At 45.4% G+C, this 19,184-nt stretch overlaps 1 protein-coding gene across 6 annotated transcripts in view; it reads left to right on the top strand.

Annotated features, from left to right (window-relative positions):
• PPFIA3 (PPFI scaffold protein A3) overlaps window positions 1–18,547 on the top strand; it is a 104,998-nt gene extending 86,451 nt beyond the window's left edge. For all 6 annotated transcript variants that reach the window (XM_088443048.1, XM_088443044.1, XM_088443045.1 and 3 more), the window contains 6 exons: window positions 934–1,031; window positions 1,943–2,118; window positions 4,506–4,574; window positions 10,697–10,868; window positions 13,303–13,377; window positions 16,053–18,547. In XM_088443048.1, coding sequence (XP_088299174.1) covers window positions 934–1,031; window positions 1,943–2,118; window positions 4,506–4,574; window positions 10,697–10,868; window positions 13,303–13,361 — 574 coding nt within the window. In that variant the 3' untranslated portion in view covers window positions 13,362–13,377; window positions 16,053–18,547. The remainder of the gene's footprint in view (window positions 1–933; window positions 1,032–1,942; window positions 2,119–4,505; window positions 4,575–10,696; window positions 10,869–13,302; window positions 13,378–16,052) is intronic.
• Window positions 18,548–19,184: the final 637 nt, after the last annotated feature.

Raw genomic sequence — 19,184 nt, 5'->3', positions numbered from 1 at the left:
TATGTCTACTATAGTCTCCAGGAAATCCATTATCTACCTTGTTAGTCAGGCACTACCACCTCATATTGATGGTCATGTCCCCCTGGTTTTGTGACTTATGTCATGAGCAGTGTTTCTCCGCCATGCCAGTCACACAGTACGGGGACAGAGTCCCATACCTTCTTCATTTCTGGTCCTCCAGCTCTGAGCCGTCAGTGGCAAGTGTCTGATACATAGATCAGTCCAGAAACAACATAGGGCCTGATTCAGAGCCACTCGTATGCGGCAGCTCGTTCGCTCCGAGCGATGTTTGCCCAACTGCGCATGCGTACGGATCGTTATACGCATGCGCGAACCAGTCAGTGCGGCCGAAATTCAAAATAGCGAATGCCTGATAATTTGAGTGACAGGACGAGGCGTATGTGGGTGGTAACAGGGGAAGGTGCTTGAAAACGGGGAGTGGAGATCCGATCGCAGGCGTGCTTAAAGGTCAAAACGGGCGTTTTATGGGTGTGCATAATTAAAACAGCAGCGTCATTGACCACGTCACTGGGTTTTTTTTAAGCCAAAACTGCTCGCAAAATTGTGGTAGCAAAAACCAACCACAAGAATAGCGAGCAGCTCATACCCTGGTCGATGTACTCGATTAATCTAATAAATAGCGGACATGACGTAGGATGCGAGCGGCCAGGGGGCGTAGTTTCCCAAAAAACGACCGCAAGTTTTGTTCGCTCGTTCAGACCTAGAGGCGTGAACAGACTGCAAACAGCGAACGGTTCATTTGAATAGCCACCCCTATTTTCTGGACGAGCGAGCGCAAATAGCGACCGGCTCTGAATCAGGCCCATAGACTGCTAATAGGGAATGTTTCTTTTTCTCCTTCCTGTGTAACTTCATTCACTTGTTTCCAATGTAAGTGCTTTTCTGTGACCATTTACTTACTGGTCCTTGTAGGGTTAGTCTTCATTATGGGGTCATGTGCCTGAAGAGACTCAACTATGATAGGAAGGAGCTGGAGAGGAGACGAGAGGAAACCCAAAACCAGCTGAAAGGTATGAGGAAGAGCATGGACAGATTGATAGCTCAGCCATAATTCCCATCAAGCAGCATTGCCTAAATGCTAGGACTAGAATTATACCCTGTAACATAGAACACTGGGTAAGTTTAGTGGTGCCCTGAACCCCTGAATTAGGGGGATGTAGTTAATATGCCAGCCGCCGATATACAGACGCCAGAATCCAGCTGACTGGCAAAACGCCGACGCAGCTATCCCGAAGGGGATCGGGTTACTGGCGTCAGCATCCTGACCGCCGAATCCCGAATAAAGGATCCGGGTAAGTATCAACGTTAGTCCGGGGATGGGGGGGTTTAGGGATCCTCGGGGGAAAATAAGGTTAGGCTGCGGGGAGGGGGGAAGTTAGGGTTAGGCACCACTGACGAAAGGGTTAGGTTTAGACACCCTCCAGGGAGGTTAGGGTTTGGCACCACTAAGGGAGGGTTAGGGGGGAGGGGAGGAATCGGGTACTTACCTGCCCCTGTCGGGATATTCACTTATCGTGCTTCCGGCGTCTGTATTTCATACCCATTAGAACTAGGGCATAGTCCAAGAACATTCCATTCAGAATAGAATGGATGATTATCGGGCATGTTCAGCCACTCCTTTCTGACTCCAAAAAACTGGATCTCACCCAACCTGCCACGTGTGGTAAAGTTAAAATGTGATTCTGTTGTTCATTATTTGGGCCGAGCAGCAAGATCGGACCTTGTGTGGCCAGCCTCAGCGGAAACACGTCCAGCGTGGGTAGAACTAAGATTCCTTGCCTATGGCATCCATGAGGACGAACCACTGGTCTTCAATGTCTATTCTGTAGAACTTTGGCAAATAGACTTGGTATTGGTTATTGCTCTTGTACTTTGTGGTTGTGGGTATCTTGGATTAATAAGCTTGTCTGTCCTGCCGCAGATGTCATGGTCTGGTCCAACGAGCGGGTAATGTGCTGGGTCCAGTCTCTAGGTCTGAAGGAATATGCCAATAATTTGCATGAGAGCGGAGTCCACGGAGCCTTGGTAGCGTTAGATGACACGTTTGACTGTAACGACCTGGCATTGCTACTACAGATCCCAACGCAGAACACACAGGTCAGTGTCTCCCGTCGCTCACTGTATGTTTGCTTCCACATTTCGTGAAACCACAGATCACTTCTCTGAAACATGTTGCGTAGAATTGCGTTTGTGCAGATTTCATTGATCAGAGCTGCAGTGTTCCGTGCGGCCTTGTATTAAGGGTTAGCACCGTACTAGATCATTGTCGTTTGCTTTTAGCTACCATGGACAGAAATACTAAATTTGTCTTGTTTTGGGAACGGTGCCCCACAGACTACACGGAGACTTTCTGTTCATTATGTATGAAACCTGTGATGTACCGGAGGTATCTGCTCAAGTGTGTCTGTGTGTGTGTGTGTGTTTATGTATTTAATTGTGTGTATGGTGTATTTGTTTGTGAGTATGGTTATGTATGTGTCTATGGATATGTGCAGGTATATATCTATGTATGTGTTTATATGGTTTGGGTATGAAATCCCGGCTGTCGGGATGTCGCGGTTCAGAATACTGACAGCGGCATCCCGACACCCATAGGAATGCATAGTAAGTATTTTCCCTACCCTAGCCCTCCCTCCCCGGTGCCAAAATCTAACCCCGCTCCCTAGTGCCTAAACCTAACCTCCCCCTTCCCGCAAACTAATCTTAACACCATCCCCGGTGCCTAACACTCCCCCTAATGCCTATCCCTAACCCCGCTACCTAACGCTAACCTTCCCCTAACACCCCAATACTTACCTTCGGGATGCCGACGGTCGGGATCCTGGTACCAGGTTCCCGACCTGTTGGGATTTCAGCGCCGATATTTAGACCGTCGGCATCCCGCACGCCAGGATGTCAACTACATCCTGTTTATATGTGTCTGTGTATTTTGAATCAAGTAACATTTAGTTAACTTTTTAAACATTGCACAAATAAACAGAACAAAAACAAAACAAAATGTAATCGAAGTAAAGCAGCACAAAAATCAAAATACAAAAGCTGGAGAAAACTAAACACACTCCAGTACAGAAAAGCACACAATAAAATCGTCCTAGAATTGCAGACAAATTAAATATACAAATACAAATGGTATCCACTACTGGTATTGCAAAATACAAAAAATTGCTCTTATAACATAAAGCATAGATTGCATCTTCATGAAATTAACTGAACAAGTAATTTGCATTAAGGAGCTGACAAAGTATCGGTTCCTTTCCCCAGTCTGGACAGACACCATCTATCCCATTTCTTGTGCTATTACGGCATGGAATTCCGACTTTTAAATTAATCGCTTTCGTGGTTGGCAACATCATTGACCAGAGCTCTCGATTTAAAAATATCAGGGGGGTCTGCTGCAAACCAGGTTCTAGCTACAATGACCTTCGCCAGGGTAGTAAGGCACAAAGGGCCATATTCAATTTGGAGCGAAAAGCCGTTCTTGGCGAAACTTTTTCGCTGATGACCTCATTTTCGCATTTTTTCACTTATCCCCGTATTCAATTGTTGCGTCTTTTCACCGGTGCGAAAACGCAATGCAATGTAATAGGCAAAAAAGTTTCCCTTATAACCCGTCGAAAAAAAGTGCAGAATTGCGGTTTTGGGGTGCAGAGGTGCGGAGACCTTGACGCTAACTGCGTCAAAAAACCCTTTAAAAAAAAACACAAAGGACACCCCAAAAAAGCACTTTGAAAATGTGGGCAAAAAAGTTCAAAGTGGGCGGTACAAATTCAACAACTAGAGAAATAGCCTTTGGGGGGGTCTGCAAGTATGAGGGAGGTGTTTTTGTGGATTGCAGGTGTTTGCTGAAGGTGCGTTTTTCTTGCGCATTTTAATGCTTGACTTTTTAGCGATTTTAAATATGCTTGCATCCATTTTCATGTACCCCAAATTTGATGGGACTACTTATTTTTCCAAAAGAACAATGGTAAATGCTATGCTTCACCACTTGCTCAAATATGCTAATTAGTGTCTATTGAGACCATTTAAAGACCCCAAATACCTTCAGCAGGGCTATTCGGAGGTACCCATAGTGAACCCCCATGTCAGAGCATCTTTTGGGGAGTGTCAGGCTGATTTCCCCAAAAAGGCCAGGACTTTTCGCTGATTTAGTTTTCGCCTGGTCCCGTTTATGCCGATTTGGAATTGAATACGGGGGTACGCGGGGACGAGCGCAATACTTAACCAGCGATGACGGCAAAAAGTCCGGCAACAGACTTTTCGCTCTAAATTGAATATGTCCGAAAGTGTAACGGTATAGCATTAGGGAGAGTGTTACCTCTAAGTCAAGGCTGAACAGACATATCCTAGGGTCTAATGGAGGGAGAGTAGAAGCTGTTGACCTGATATCATCCCAGATTTTAGACCAAAATTGTGTGTGTGTCTTTGTGTGTGTTATGTGTACTTCCTCTGGATGACGCCGCTGATGTCTTGTCTTTTGTTTTTAGGCTCGGCAAGTGTTGGAGAAGGAGTTCAGCAATCTCATTACCATGGGAACAGAGAGGCGACTTGATGAGGTTAGCAATCTGCAGATACACATAACCGCAGTGACAGGTGTCTTTCTGTACATGATGTGTTATAACATGAGCTAGAGATGAGAAGTCCCTTATCCATCATCTGTAACCACATACATGTACTTTGCCTCCGCGCAGCTCTTCTGCGCTCGTGTCATTTTACTCTTCCACCAGAAGAAGGTCCTAAAGTGGGTTAATTCCTGCGCTATAACGTGCTGCTATCACTATGGCGTAGTGTATTTTGTGACTTTTATTTATCATCAGAGTAATTTCTTTTGTATTATTGCCTTTAAAGACTACTCATTGCCCGTACACAATGGGCCTCATGTCCTAGGCTCAGAGTAAAATCCCCTGCAGCACTACACGCCATCATTTGCACAGGAGAGCTTAGATTTCCGCCAAGGTCAATGGGTGACCAACGGGAAACAGTTAATTCCTGCAGTCTTACATCTGGGAATAAATTAAGCAGTGATTGAGGCCAAACTAAGCCGTAGTTTAACTGGAAAGTGCACTTGACTAAGGGGTAGGTTCTAAAGAGGGGTGAGGTTGAACTTTGCACCTCTGTAGATATTTCCTGGTCTCTGCCAACTTACGTCCACTTCTAGCTTCTCCCGAGAGTGTAGAATAGACCTATACCTTCCAATGTTCTGGTCCAGGTCTGGGCAACTAGTAGCTCTCCAGGTATTGTCAGACTAAAAGCCCCAGCATGCACTTGGCAGGGTATGCTGGGACTTGTTGTTTCACAGCATGTGAAAGGCTGGAGTTTGTCCAGGCCTGCTGTGTGGGGACCATCTAGGTGCAGAGGTGCAAAACCAAGGCTTCTTGTTGTTCGCATTCGATGTTCTTCATAAATGAGTTCCAGATGAAGACAGTCGCCATTATTTGGACTAAAGCAATGTAGATGAAAATGGAGCCTACTGTTACACTACCAACTAGTGACCTCACTGAGGCATAAGGCATCATGAGGCAGATGTATTAATCGCTGGAAAGTGATAAAGTGGAGAGTGATAAACGAGCAGCCACTCAGCTCCTAACTGTCATGTTACAGGCTGTGTTTGAAAAATGAGTTAGGAGCTGATTGGTTGGTCGATTATCACTCTCCACTTTATCACTTTCCAGAGCTTAATACATCTGCCCTCTTAACTCATGACGTCACTAGTTCCAAATATGTTGGTTGGCTGTGAATGGACCATTCACTTTCACAAGTTCAGTCATAAAACTTCCATCTCATGAATATATAGCTGCCATCTCATGAATATATAGCTGCCATCTCATGAATATATAGCGGCCATCACATGAATATTGGTTCTGCCTACAAAATGGCCACCCAGTGTGTTGGTGACGAGTAACTTTAGCATGTTTTAGAAAAATAAACTCCCATTTTATTTCATTTTATTTATTTTTTTTGAAAATCCAAGGCAAATACCAGAAACACAAAATGGCTGCATGGGGGTAACCTCGTGTGTGGGGATAATGAGATTATTGTAGCTGTGCCCAGGTCTGTATAGCAAAAAGGCGGCATTCCTATTTGGGAGCAGTGGAGCAGACATTATTGTCCGGGATACGGTATCCTGCCGGCATCTACACATGGAAGAAGTGCGGAGCGTAGTGTACATCAGACACTGCAGCGACAATGAAACAGTGCTAGGATACAGCAGAACAATCTCCGCAGTTGTGTGCAGAGCCCTCTGCGTGATGCTGCCCAGGGGGGATACTCGCTGGGTCACTTTCACAGCCGAGCGAGCACACTCTGCGCAGGGAAGTCACAGGCAACGCGTCAGTGTGCAGAGTGGAGGGTACTGCAGGAATCATCCAGGAGAAGCCACTTCATAGAGAATAAATCAGGATGCGTTAATGGTGGAAGTACTTTAATTTGTCTTGCCCCCGTTACAGGATGAGTTGTTCATTGGTCATTGTGACTACAATTGCATATCGTATATCGTATTAGATTCATTAATTTAAGTGTTTGTGCACTTTTAAACACTCCCCTCATATTACGGAAGCTCCCACAATGACAGATCACTGGGTGTTGGGCTAGTAAAACATCACCTATTTTTGCTAGTGCCCCATAGAAGTCTGAGAAAAATCCAAGCAGTGTTTAACCTACAGTAATGCTCCAATGTGAGCTTGCAGCTCATTCATTCTGCACCTTTATGGTCCAGATCCTCTATCAAAGCAATTAGATGCAGATGTCATCCCTGGGATACTAGGTGCTGGGACACCCCATTTATTTGTATATCATTTATAGCAGTGATTACAACATAAGTGGGACTTTACACAGGAACAGGGAGGAGGTGACAATTCAAAATAAGAAGTGTAAGTATGGAGAAGACGGTGGTTATCTGCCTGCAGTAATGACTGGACATTCTCACATACTGGCCTGCGGATACCATGATGGAAAGATCATCTACATTCTCCTGGTAGATTTGCTTTAAAGCTGGACAGGAATAGTTTAAGGCCAGCCGTCCCTTGCTTTGTGCAGAGGCTCCTCTCACTGCTGGCACAAGGGCCATCGGGAGTTCTGAGGTCAGGCCAGGATGAGGTGGGCTAGGGGTGCTACATACCTACCAAGATTTGGATTTGGGCATTGGAACAGAGGTTCCCCAAATAGGAACACTGGTCTTGTCACACTGGGAACTCTGCTCAGCCAAGTGTGCGAGCATCCTTAGAATTTTCGGCAAACCCCCTGCCCTTAAAAACTCCTCTGTAATAGCAGGTGCATGTGACTACTGAAGGAGTCTTGTGGCTAAAGGCCAGTAGGTTTTCTAAACATTATACTCCTTATACCTTGTGTCCAAAGTGGTATCCCCATTGCAAAACCTCACCAAACCATGGGCAATGCACACACCATGTACAGGTGGTAATGGAGGGATACTTTGCCTAGATTTAAGGCCCTGATTCAGCAGTGCACGCTAGTGCAGAATGGCTCCTGCTGACAAGCTCGCAGAAGCTGCCGATTGTGGGCGGGAGGGGGCGGTGATGCCCTCCGTTTCGCCGTCGTTGCGGGGGAGGGGAGAAGCCAGGATCTCCGCCGGCTGACGGAGATTTCCTGGTGTCTTCCTCCAAACTGCGGCGGCCGGCTGCGGGACCCCATGGTACACTGCAGCCGTTCAATGTTACGCAGATTATCCGATGGTGCGTTGGACAACGCAGCTCGGATCGCAATTGCAAAGCTGTCTGCGTGCACTACACACTACAGTATATGCCTGCCTGTACTACACACTACAGTATATGCCTGTACTACACACTACAGTATATGCCTGCACTACACACTACACTATATGCTTGCCTGTACTACACACTACAGTATATGCCTGTACTACACACTACAGTATATGCCTGCGTGCACTACACACTACAGTATATGCCTGCCTGCACTACACACTACAGTATATGCCTGCCTGCACTACACACTACAGTATATGCCTGCCTGCACTACACACTACAGTATATGCCTGCCTGCACTACACACTACAGTATATGCCTGCCTGCACTACACACTACAGTATATGCCTGCCTGCACTACACACTACAGTATATGCCTGCACTACACACTACATTATATGCCTGCACTACACACTACATTATATGCCTGTACTACACACTACAGTATATGGCTGCACTACACACTACAGTATATGGCTGCACTACACACTACAGTATATGCCTGCACTACACACTACAGTATATGCCTGCACTACACACTACAGTATATGCCTGCACTACACACTACAGTATATGCCTGCACTACACACTACAGTATATGCCTGCACTACACCCTACAGTATATGCCTGCACTACACACTACAGTATATGCCTGCACTACACACTACAGTATATGCCTGTACTACACACTACAGTATATGCCTGTACTACACACTACAGTATATGCCTGTACTACACACTACAGTATATGCCTGCACTACACACTACAGTATATGCCTGCACTACACACTACAGTATATGCCTGCACTACACACTACAGTATATGCCTGCCTGCACTACACACTACAGTATATGCCTGCCTGCACTACACACTACAGTATATGCCTGCACTACACACTACAGTATATGCCTGCACTACACACTACAGTATATGCCTGTACTACACACTACAGTATATGGCTGCACTACACACTACAGTATATGCCTGCACTACACACTACAGTATATGCCTGCACTACACACTACAGTATATGCCTGCACTACACACTACAGTATATGCCTGCACTACACACTACAGTATATGCCTGCACTACACACTACAGTATATGCCTGCACTACACCCTACAGTATATGCCTGCACTACACCCTACAGTATATGCCTGCCTGCACTACACACTACAGTATATGCCTGCACTACACACTACAGTATATGCCTGTCTGCAGCTTTGCAATTGCGATCCTTGATGAATCAGGCATTAAGTCTCAACAGTTCAAACCAGGCTAAGTTTCTATGAGGTTATGTAACCTGTACTATGTGAAACTGCAAATGTGTAACAACTCTGCCCTCTTATGGCCAACTGGGAGAAGTCGTCGCAGATGTCAGCCTGTTAGAATCTGTGCCAGGCCGAAAAGGTTAATTGGCTCTCGACAAAAAAAAATTAACGTGTGTGTGTGTGTGGTAAGGAACATAGGGCCTGAATCACTGCCGATCTCTATTGCGATCACGCACGGAGGTCTGCTGTGAAAATATGCTAATGAATGCAATTGCACAGCCTTCAGAGAGACGCCCACTACCGCTATCTCACATCCGTAATTCCTTGCAGTCTTGCGTATACATTGGCAACATCGGCCCCTCACGCACATTTCAGCAGGTCTGACCTTACTCAGGCTGCGTATGCTGTCATAGTAGCTAATTTATGCAGGCCCATGCAACAGCGTTAAAAGGGACAGGCATGCCTGCGTTTCTCCGACAACTCCCCCGTCAACACCCCCAAACGCTGACGTCCCATCCCTTGCTCTACGTTGACCGTGTCTGCATAAGTGATCGCAGTGCTACCGCATGCACGCGCACCACGGTGCATGTGCAGTACGCACCATCAGCCGATCTGCGTACACTGTTGCAGTTGCGATCCGTGATGAATCAGACCCATAGATGGAGCAGGGACTGATGTTAATGGCCAAAATATTCTCTGTAAATCCCTGTGGAATATGTGTGCGCTATATAAATAAATAAATGTTCTCCAACTGGAAATTGTGAATAAACTCACATAGGTCCGGATTTATACTCTTCATTCTGCACCAAGAGGTGAGTAATCTTACTCTCGTAATGAGCTATATGTAGCTCGCATTAATATAATACTAGGGATGTGCAGGCTCAGATCAATTCAGATTTTCCCGCCAATTTTGGATTTTTCCCACCAAAAATCATCATATTCATTCCTGGACAAAAGTCCATGAAAGATGATGTTTGTCCATGAAAGATGACGTTTTGCCTCTTTCTGAGACCCGATTTTTGGTGGAAAAAAAATCAGAATTTGGCGGGAAAATCAGAACTAATCCAAGCCTGCACATCCCTGTAAAATATAGGCTGGATAATGTGAGAATTGGAAAGTATAGTCCCTTAATAGCTGCTCCAGCATCAGGGCAGCTTCTCGCTCATTTCCTGGACCCAGGCCCCTCTGGAAAAAACAAAAAACCAATGGCTAGAAAATCCGGATGGCAGGCAGGCCTCCTGGGTCCCACCAGGCCCTATGCTGTGGTCCCTTTGTGGGTAATTTAAACATACCCTATGGCATAACTGCCCTTTATCACCAATAAAAGCATGAATATAGAAAGTGAGCTCAGCAGTTTATTTGAAGAATTAAAGATGCGATCTTTGAATCAGAGCTGATGCCCTTCATGTTGGCAGAGACGGGCAGACTTATTAATGCCTTGTGTCCCAAAATATCTCCACAGGGTCTTGTCCTACATTGTTTCCGATGATAGAGGCGCCTGGACACCCTTGCTACCCCCGAGCACCCCCCTGTTTTCCTTTATTATGTATCATTTAGGTTTAGGGCCAGCATATCCCACAGCGCAGTGCCATAATGAGTGACACAATAGCATCATTTTATATGTCTCCGTATTTACGTCTCTCTGAGAATACATCTGTTACACAGCTTGTCTGCCTCAATTTCTAGGACAGTGCCAAGTCCTTCAGCCGCTCTCCATCTTGGAGGAAGATGTTCCGGGAGAAGGACCTGCGAGGCGTTAGTCCAGATTCAGCTGAAATGTTGCCGGCAAACTTCCGGACTGCCGCCGTCTCCTCCATTACCTCACCCGCTGTGCAGCTACGGAAGATGCAGTCCGAAGGTAAGAGTTACGTGTGGGTTAATGTAACCACTCTGTTGTAATTCTAAGGTGTTCATTCAACCGTATTAAAGCACATGGCTGTATGGTGCAAGTCATTCCTAATGACAGACAAGTTTTAATTAAAACAAAATCAGTTATTTAATACATAGTTCCACACTGACACAGACTGGCACACACACCCACACGGGCAGAGGCTCACACACAACAGGTGCGGACAAACTCTGTTGCTCACATGCGCAGACCCGGACAGAGACTGGTGCGCAGGCCTGCATTAAAGTACATCCACATTTCCAATGATTGACAAGCAGACTCTTACTAATGCACAGGAAATTACTGGCACATTAGGAGAAGCCCCTCCTCCACACAAATCTGCCTCCTCCCAATAACCTTCTGTTGGAGAAATTGAAGACTCCTCACTCCCACAGCATTAGTCAAGCCTCAGGATGAGGCCTACAGGAAGTGGCAATGATGTGACTAATAGCCCCCATACACCAACGACGGATTGGCGCAATGGCGATCTCCAGATGCCGGGGTCAGAGGATTGGTGAAATCCAACATTTTGGATTTCAATGATTTGCCGATAACAATCAAAATATGATCGTGATTTGCAAATCTGTAAAATTTAACATGTATAGTTCTACCGATCCTCCGATGGATCATGGCACATTGATGGCCGGCGGTCAGCATTTCTGACCAATGGATCAGCTCTTCCAATCCTTCGCAGGATCCGTCAATCCGTGTATGGGAGCCTTAAGGCAGAGGTTCCCCTTGAGGACCGAGTTTGGGAACCTCTGGACTAAGGGATGGCCTTCGGTGGTTAACCATCAATTGTCATCGGTGGTTAACGATGGTATAAAACCATTCAAAGGGAAGCCATCAATAGTTTCAACCACCGATGGTCATCCCTGCTCTATGACATACTGGGCAGCCGGGCAATCAGAACCAAGGGGCGGGGTTTCACAGGTGCATCGGGGAGCAGAGCTAGACTCTGTGTCCTGGCATGAAGTTAAAAAAGAAAACCATCAAGGGGCTGTCTGCCATCAATGGTGAGAACCATTGGTTCTCCTCCATTGATGACAAAACTATCTGACATCAGCTGTTAACTATTGATGTTTTGTAGACAGCAATGGTCAATGGCCATCCCTAATGTGATTTCCCCTTTCCTGCTACTGACTGAGGGCCGGATTCAAAGATGGATGCAATGGCGATTTTTACGCAGGTGGAGTGTTTTTGCCATTGCGCATGCGTAATAAGCCGCACTGTGCACACACTGAGATTGTCTTATGATTCCACATGCACAGAGAACCCATATGCAAAGTGAGTGACAGGTAGTCAGTGTTTGAGGGGGGTAACAGGGAGGGTCATAAAAACGCAGGCGTGCCTGACCGTCTAAATGCAGTTACATGGGCGTGCATAAATTAGCCCTTGAGATTTCCTACGTAGCATGAGAGCCCTCTGCGTGTCAGGAGAGCAGCCAAGTCTGCGGCTTGTCAGACCTGCCACAAGGGCAAGATGGCCGCTTGATGTACGACTATGTTACCGCTAATTGCGCAGGTAAGCAACGTTGTAGGCATATGATCTGGCAGCTGTGGGCGTCCTTAAGCATGGGTAAGCTATGGAATATTTTGCCTATTTTCTCCAGTGTTCTGAGCCGTGTGAAATTGCAGCTGCGATCGCATTAGCTTCCATCTTTGAAGCAGGCGCTGAGGCTGAATCTTTGGCCTCCGGAGCTGGTGCAACCATGAATGAAGTTTGGGGGAAACACTTCAACTGTTCCTTGACGTCTGGTAAAGAGACTCGAGTAATAACCGATGCATTCCGACAGCGCTGAATTCGGAATCGGTCTTCACAGTTCAGATCATATATATTCATAACCTATGTTTAACCTATTTCCCTATACAGTATTTAATGACAAATACATTATTTATCTGGGTTGGGTACGGGATGCCGGCCCTTTTGGATCCTGGCAGACAGACTCCCGACCCCGGCATCCCAACAGGGTTAGGATACCTCCCTCCCCGCTGCCTAAACCTAACCCTCCCCCCTAGTGCCTAACCACTAACCACACTACATACCATCGGGATGCCGGCGCCTAGATTGTGACAGGTATCAGGATTCCGGCGTTGGCATCACGACTGTCTGTATAGTAACTACATCCCAATTATCCTACTATTGTACTAAATGGAAGTCCTATCTGTCATGTAGCTTAAGCATTGTAAACAAATAAAAATAATATAATTTCCTGGTAAACTTGTGCACCACAGAATGTAAATAACTGTCCTCATCATTAAGATATCAAAGTGTAACGTGTCTGTCACTAACAGGTTATTATACTATTTATTCTGAAGTGATTTTAATCTGCAGCACTTATAATGAAGTTTTAGCTTTTATACGTCATGCGGTGCCTTAATATAAATGTCATCTGCATTTTCAGGAAGTCCCTCCAGCAGCCAGCGCGCAGACAATGTCTCAGTCAGAACCTATTCCTGTTAATGTCGTCTTTAATGCGGTGAGTGGGGAAGGAGGGGAGGGTGGCGACTCCTAAAGGTGTAAAGACAGCATCTTAACTTAGAACGGTGATGCAGAGGAGATAATTTCCTACTGCACACTTCATAGACTGTGTATAACATGTGTTAATCACTCCACCTCTTTGACGTCATGCACCCCACCCCCGTAATTCCCCCATAGTAATGCCCTCTGCAGCAGTGCCCCCATAGTAATGCCCCCTTCAGCAGTGCACCTATAGTAATGCTCCTGTACTAGTGGCCATATGGTAATGTCCCCATAGTAATGCCCCTACAGTGCCCATATGGTAGTGTCCAAATAGTAATGCCCCTGTAGAGCCCCCTGGTAATACCCCTGTAGAGCCACCTAGTAATAGCCCTGTAGAGCCCCCTGGTAATGCCACTGTAGTCCTCCTGTAGTGCCCCCTTGTAATGTCCCTGTAGTGCCCCCTGGTAATGCCCCTGTAAAGCCACCTGGTAATGCCAATGTAGAGCCCCCTGGTAATGCCCCTGTAGGTAATGCCACTGTATTCCTCCTCTAGTGCCCTCTATTAATGCCCCCATAGTGCCACACACACACACAAAAATACCTTAAACCCCGCTCCTGTGACTGCCACTGTCGGGTCTGTCCGGCTGCTCCTCGGAACTATGGGAGAGATGTCATTACATCTCTCCCATAGTGCCTGTGGGGAGTGCCAGAAGCTGGAGTTCAGGAGAGAACTCCAGCCTCCGGCTAGCATGGCACTGCAGAGAAGGAGCCGGGCGCCCGCTGATAATAACATCTCAGCGGGTGTCCGGCTTGGAGTTTCCCTGCGGCGCCGGGCTGGAGGACACTGGCGCCATTGCAGCGGCGCACCCGGTGCACGTGCACCTCCAGCCCCCCCCTAGTTACGGCCCTGGCTTGTCCGCCTAGATTTATTCCAAAGAGCTGGGTTTCCGGAAACAAGGTGTTCGGAAAGGAGTAAAAAGTTGCCCAGTCCGATGGGGAATGCCCTTGGTCTTAGATAGGGCATTGCTTGCAGAATTAAGTGAAGGCCATTAAGAGTTGCAAAATGGCCGCTCTGCAGCTTTGTAACAGTGTGCCCATGTTCCTCCGGGGAACTTTCTGTATGGGTGCTAAAAAAGGCCATATTTGGGTGGACTGAAAGTGCTCTTAGAAGAGTGCAGAGGAGCCTGCACAGGTTTCCACTAAAACAGAGATGACATCTGGTCGTATGGTTCGGCTGCCATATTAAGAATCTAGTCAACACGGAATATGCATTCCTCCCAATGTTGAGGCATATAGAATCGGTCCAAATAAGCCACACCACCAATTCTCTCAAACTCCACCCAAATCCTCTTCAAAATGGCCACATTTGGTCAAAACTCCACCTTTTTTCACGTATGTGCCTCCCCTTTCATGGTCTGTTATTGAGTCAAGACAGACGTACTGAAAATGGCACACCTGGGAGGTGTGCACCCAGGATGTGAGGGGGACCTTTTTTTGCTTAGGGTTTTTACCAGCCACTTCCTGTGGGGGGGGGGGGGGGGGGAATGCATTCAGTAGCCCGGAACAGGGGATGCCGGCGCTTAGAATACCGGCACTGGAATCCCGACACCTGTCAAAAAATACCAGCGCCGGCATCCTGAAGTTAAGTAGCTGGGTTGGGAGGGGGGTTAGGGTTAGGCAATGGGAGGGTCATCGGGATTGCTGGCATAAGGATTTTGACCGCTGGGAAACAAAGCGCCGGCATCCCGTGCCCATCCCACTGTGGGGGGGTGGTTAGAGTAAATAACAATATTAAGAGCTTTTAGAGTGGCAACTTTGTCACCCCAGTAGTCAGGTAAGTTGTCTTTAGGCTGCCTGTTGTACTGGAAAAGTAAAACAGAAACCACACACGCACGCACGCACGCACACGCACACACACACGCAATTCTCAAACTTTGATTGAATAAGATTTGGTTTCATTTAATTCTTGATCTGACACCATTCAATGGTAAAGAAAGAAAAATCAGTATAAATTGCTCACCTGCCAATTACTGTTGATGGACAACGCTAAATAATGAAAGCCAGTTGTGATTGGCTGGCCAGTGCTGTTTTTATTTTTATTTTATGTTTGTTTTTTGTTTTTTTTCTTTTATGCTGAACTTCCGTTTTAGTATTTTTTTTTTTTTTTTCCATTTGGACAGTGTCATATCATGAAAGAAGAAACAAAGATTGTTTTTATATTCAGTCAAGTGCGAAATGAAGCTTTTAGTGTATCTTTTATTCAGTTGCAATTTATTTTTCAAATGTTTGCGTTTATGCTCCTGGTGGTTTTGTTTTTACTGTTTTAACATGAAGGGCTCAGGTCTTAGGAACACCTGCAAGTTCTACTGGGGACACTGTGAAGGTTTCTACACCAGGGCTCCCAGTCTTGTACATTGCCAAAAATATGTAAATTTAGAGATGAGCTTCTTCACATATTTTTGCCGTCATAGAAATGTTATTGTTTTTTTTTTTTCTTTCATTTTTAAATGATAATGATTTAAAAGGTGAACAAAATTAAACAACCAACTTGAGTTTACAATGTGGTTCCTTTTTATAATGGATATGTACGCAGCTTCTGCAAAGCGCTCTTTGTGTTGACTTGAATGAATGATTGACTTTGTTGATGCGCTTGTAATAAAAAAAAATATTCTCCCTCATTTTCCCACACAGGCCAAGTTATTGGGGCAATAAGTTCACTGAGGGCACTTTTTTTTTTTTTATACATTCAATCACTTCGCCAAATGGGCTCGGCCAATCGGATTATTTTAGCACTCCGACAGGGGCGCTTCTTGCTCACTTGGACGCTGCTCCATGATGGGGGAGAGTGTTGTGGAAGTAACATGGAGACCTCCTGGGAAGTATCTAATGGCAGTTTCTGTACATGGAACCAGGAGCTGGGCGTCTCGTCAGGAGGAACGGATAGAGCATGCAAGGGAAACCGATCTGCTCCATATTTTATTTTTTTCCAAGCCCGTTCAACGCTACAGGGGACCTTGTAAACCCCTCTGGAGCTGAGGAGGTTATAGTCGAGAAGAAACAGTCTAAAATATGAGTAGGACCAATGGGGAAAACGGTAAATATTTAATATTGGATTGAACTATGTGTTTTTGTTTTTTTTTTCTCTGTTTTGGTTCATTTTGAACTATGCAGATTCCAACCATCTCCCACTCGAAAGCCTGGAGATTCGATACAAAGCCTTGTTTTAGCTGGTCATTTGGATATGAAAGGGTACTTGATGACTTCAAACTGGTCAGTGACCCTCTAGCGATGGTTGGAACCTGGTGCAGGACGGCCATTTACTGTACCACCAGGCTGCTCACCATCTTTGGACATCAAGCCTCACCAATGTCTAGTGCCCACGACGATGCCAGGACAGCAGGAAAGAGTGATGAATTTTACCATGAAATATATTTTATTTATTATTATTTATTCATTATTTTACACTGCCAGTCATCCTAGCACTGCACAAGGTAGAACAATGCACGCACAACCATCACCTGTTCTGAAGAGCTTGCAGTTGTCACTTTGGTACTCCTAAAGCAAACCGACGAAGGTGCTCTACAGAACTAAGCTGGGACTCCCCAGTCCATTGAATCGGCTAGACGTTGGTAATCTTACTAGTTGTACAAATTTTTGTAGGGGTTACAGATTCTTGTTTACAGGTGAAAAATAAGCCAATTACATTGAGTGTTTTTGTTTTTTATTTTCCCGTATTGTATGCTATTTTGTGAGTCTTAAGTGCTTGATATATCAGCGGCATTACAGGTCGAATTTATCATCCAGTTTTTGTTGTACCGGTGCCCTCATTATTCTCTGTGCCATTTACAAAAGGAGGTCAACAAGAGTTTCACCGTAGAGCATCCTACCGGCAGTTCTACGACAAACTTCAGAGCCCCGAATTATTGTACAATGCCCGTGAGGTCTAGAATTAGCAGATCAGTAATGCCAGATTGGTCTGTTGGGTTGCTCTTGAAGTGGATAAATGCCTTAAGTCATTAAACAATTTTATGCTGTAGGAACCTATAGAGAATTAAAAAACAAAAAGTGATATTGCAGTATACTCACCATCTTAACTAGTACACCATATTCTTCTAAGCACTGTATCTGTATGTGGTATTTTACATGGCTAGTCGCGAGGCCTGAGAGAACCTGCTGAGGTCCCAGAGATTACTGTAAGTAGATGGCTTGTGGCTGTTCCCTCGTCATCTGTGGTGTTTGTTTTTTTGCTTGTCAGGATTGTGCCAAATTGAGGTAAAATTAAAACGGCGACTACAGTTAAACATCCACGTTAAAACACGTGTAATCGTATTGTCAAAACCTGAGTCCGTTGTCTGTATGTATATACCATGGCAATGCTTGGGAGGTGTCACCAGGTCTTCTGTAATGATTGGCTACAGAAAGGAATCTATTGCATTGGAAAGTTTGTTGATGCCACGCCCCCCTTAAATGAACCAGTCAGCCAATTACTTGTGAGTTGGTGCCGTTCCTCTAGTGGCGTAGCACATCGATACGATATTAGCAATATTGCCCTGAGTAAATTACCTGGAGCACATAAAAGTGGGTAGATGCACAGTTAAACGTAATGACCTCCCCATATGCGGTGCTGTATAGAGCTATAAGATCGCACCGACCTTATCCATACACTTGGTTTCGTTGCCGAATACATCGTTATTAAAGCGCACTTGCGCCCATCCCTTGCAAGCGATCCACCTGAAAACGGGTGTATCTTCACGTGACCCTACTCTGCATATCCAGCCCTCAACAAACCCTCACTAAACTTTGACTACGTGCGAACTTCAAATTACCACCCATTTACCCTCCTTCATCCGCATGTGAACATATGATTTTATTGTCCTACAATGCAGCAGTGCGAGCGCACACATACGGCAACAAAAATGACTTGCGTTTAACTCTGCATCAGTCCTTAAAGGCACGTCACTGGCCACCTTGTTGTGCCGAACAAATCGGACACAGGTAAGCTTTGGCGCACACGCTTTTGCGGAAGTATCAGAGAATGTGTATTTCAGTAATAGCTTGGTGCAGTGGTTCCCAGAGTTTCTTGAATCATGGCACCCTAAAGTATCCGCATTCTTTTCACGGCACCCCTAGGCCAAATGGTTCTTCTTGAGAAATTCAGAAAAATTAATAAAAGAAGTAAATTTTGATTCACCTGTTCTCCTTGTGGTTAGTTACGTGGTGGTGGACAGGGTTGTGCTTCTGTTTGTACTCCTATTTTCCATTGGCAGCCACGATCACTGGTTTTGCCTAGCACACCGATCATAAATAATTTGATTTGATCCCAGACAGCCCATGGCACCCCTGCAAGTGCCCTGAGGCACCCCAGGGTGCCACGGCACCCAGTTTGGCAACCACTGGCTTAGTGCCAAGTTCTCCCTGTAAGCATTGAGCTTTGTGTCCCTGGCCTGTCTAGTCTCTTCTGCAACAAGAGGATTCATTTCCTACTAAGTAATATGAATATATTGTCAGGGCAGCTTTGCCGATCCATTGCCCGAGCTACCGAGCGTGTGAACGCGATGATTTGGAATCTTTTAGTAGTTAAAAAAAAAAAGTTAAGTTAAACTAGTTCTTGTCTGTTATTCACTGCTTTTTTTATTAATATTATTATTATTATTACGCAACAAAAAGTCTAAAAGCCATAGAAATGTATTTTTTTTTCAATGTGGGTATAAAGAATTATTTTATTACTTTGTACATTATTATATATTTTTATTTCTAATTTAATTTTTTGTTATTTTATTGTATAATATGTAACTTTATTTTTAACTCCTCCGTTGCTCTGGT

The sequence above is a fragment of the Taudactylus pleione genome, unplaced genomic scaffold, assembly GCF_031769625.1.
Source record: "Taudactylus pleione unplaced genomic scaffold, aTauple2 ptg000324l, whole genome shotgun sequence".
In the NCBI taxonomy this organism is placed as follows: Eukaryota; Metazoa; Chordata; class Amphibia; order Anura; family Myobatrachidae; genus Taudactylus; species Taudactylus pleione.
The sequence above is the reverse complement of the archived record's forward strand: the minus strand, read 5'-3'. Positions and strand labels throughout refer to the sequence as shown.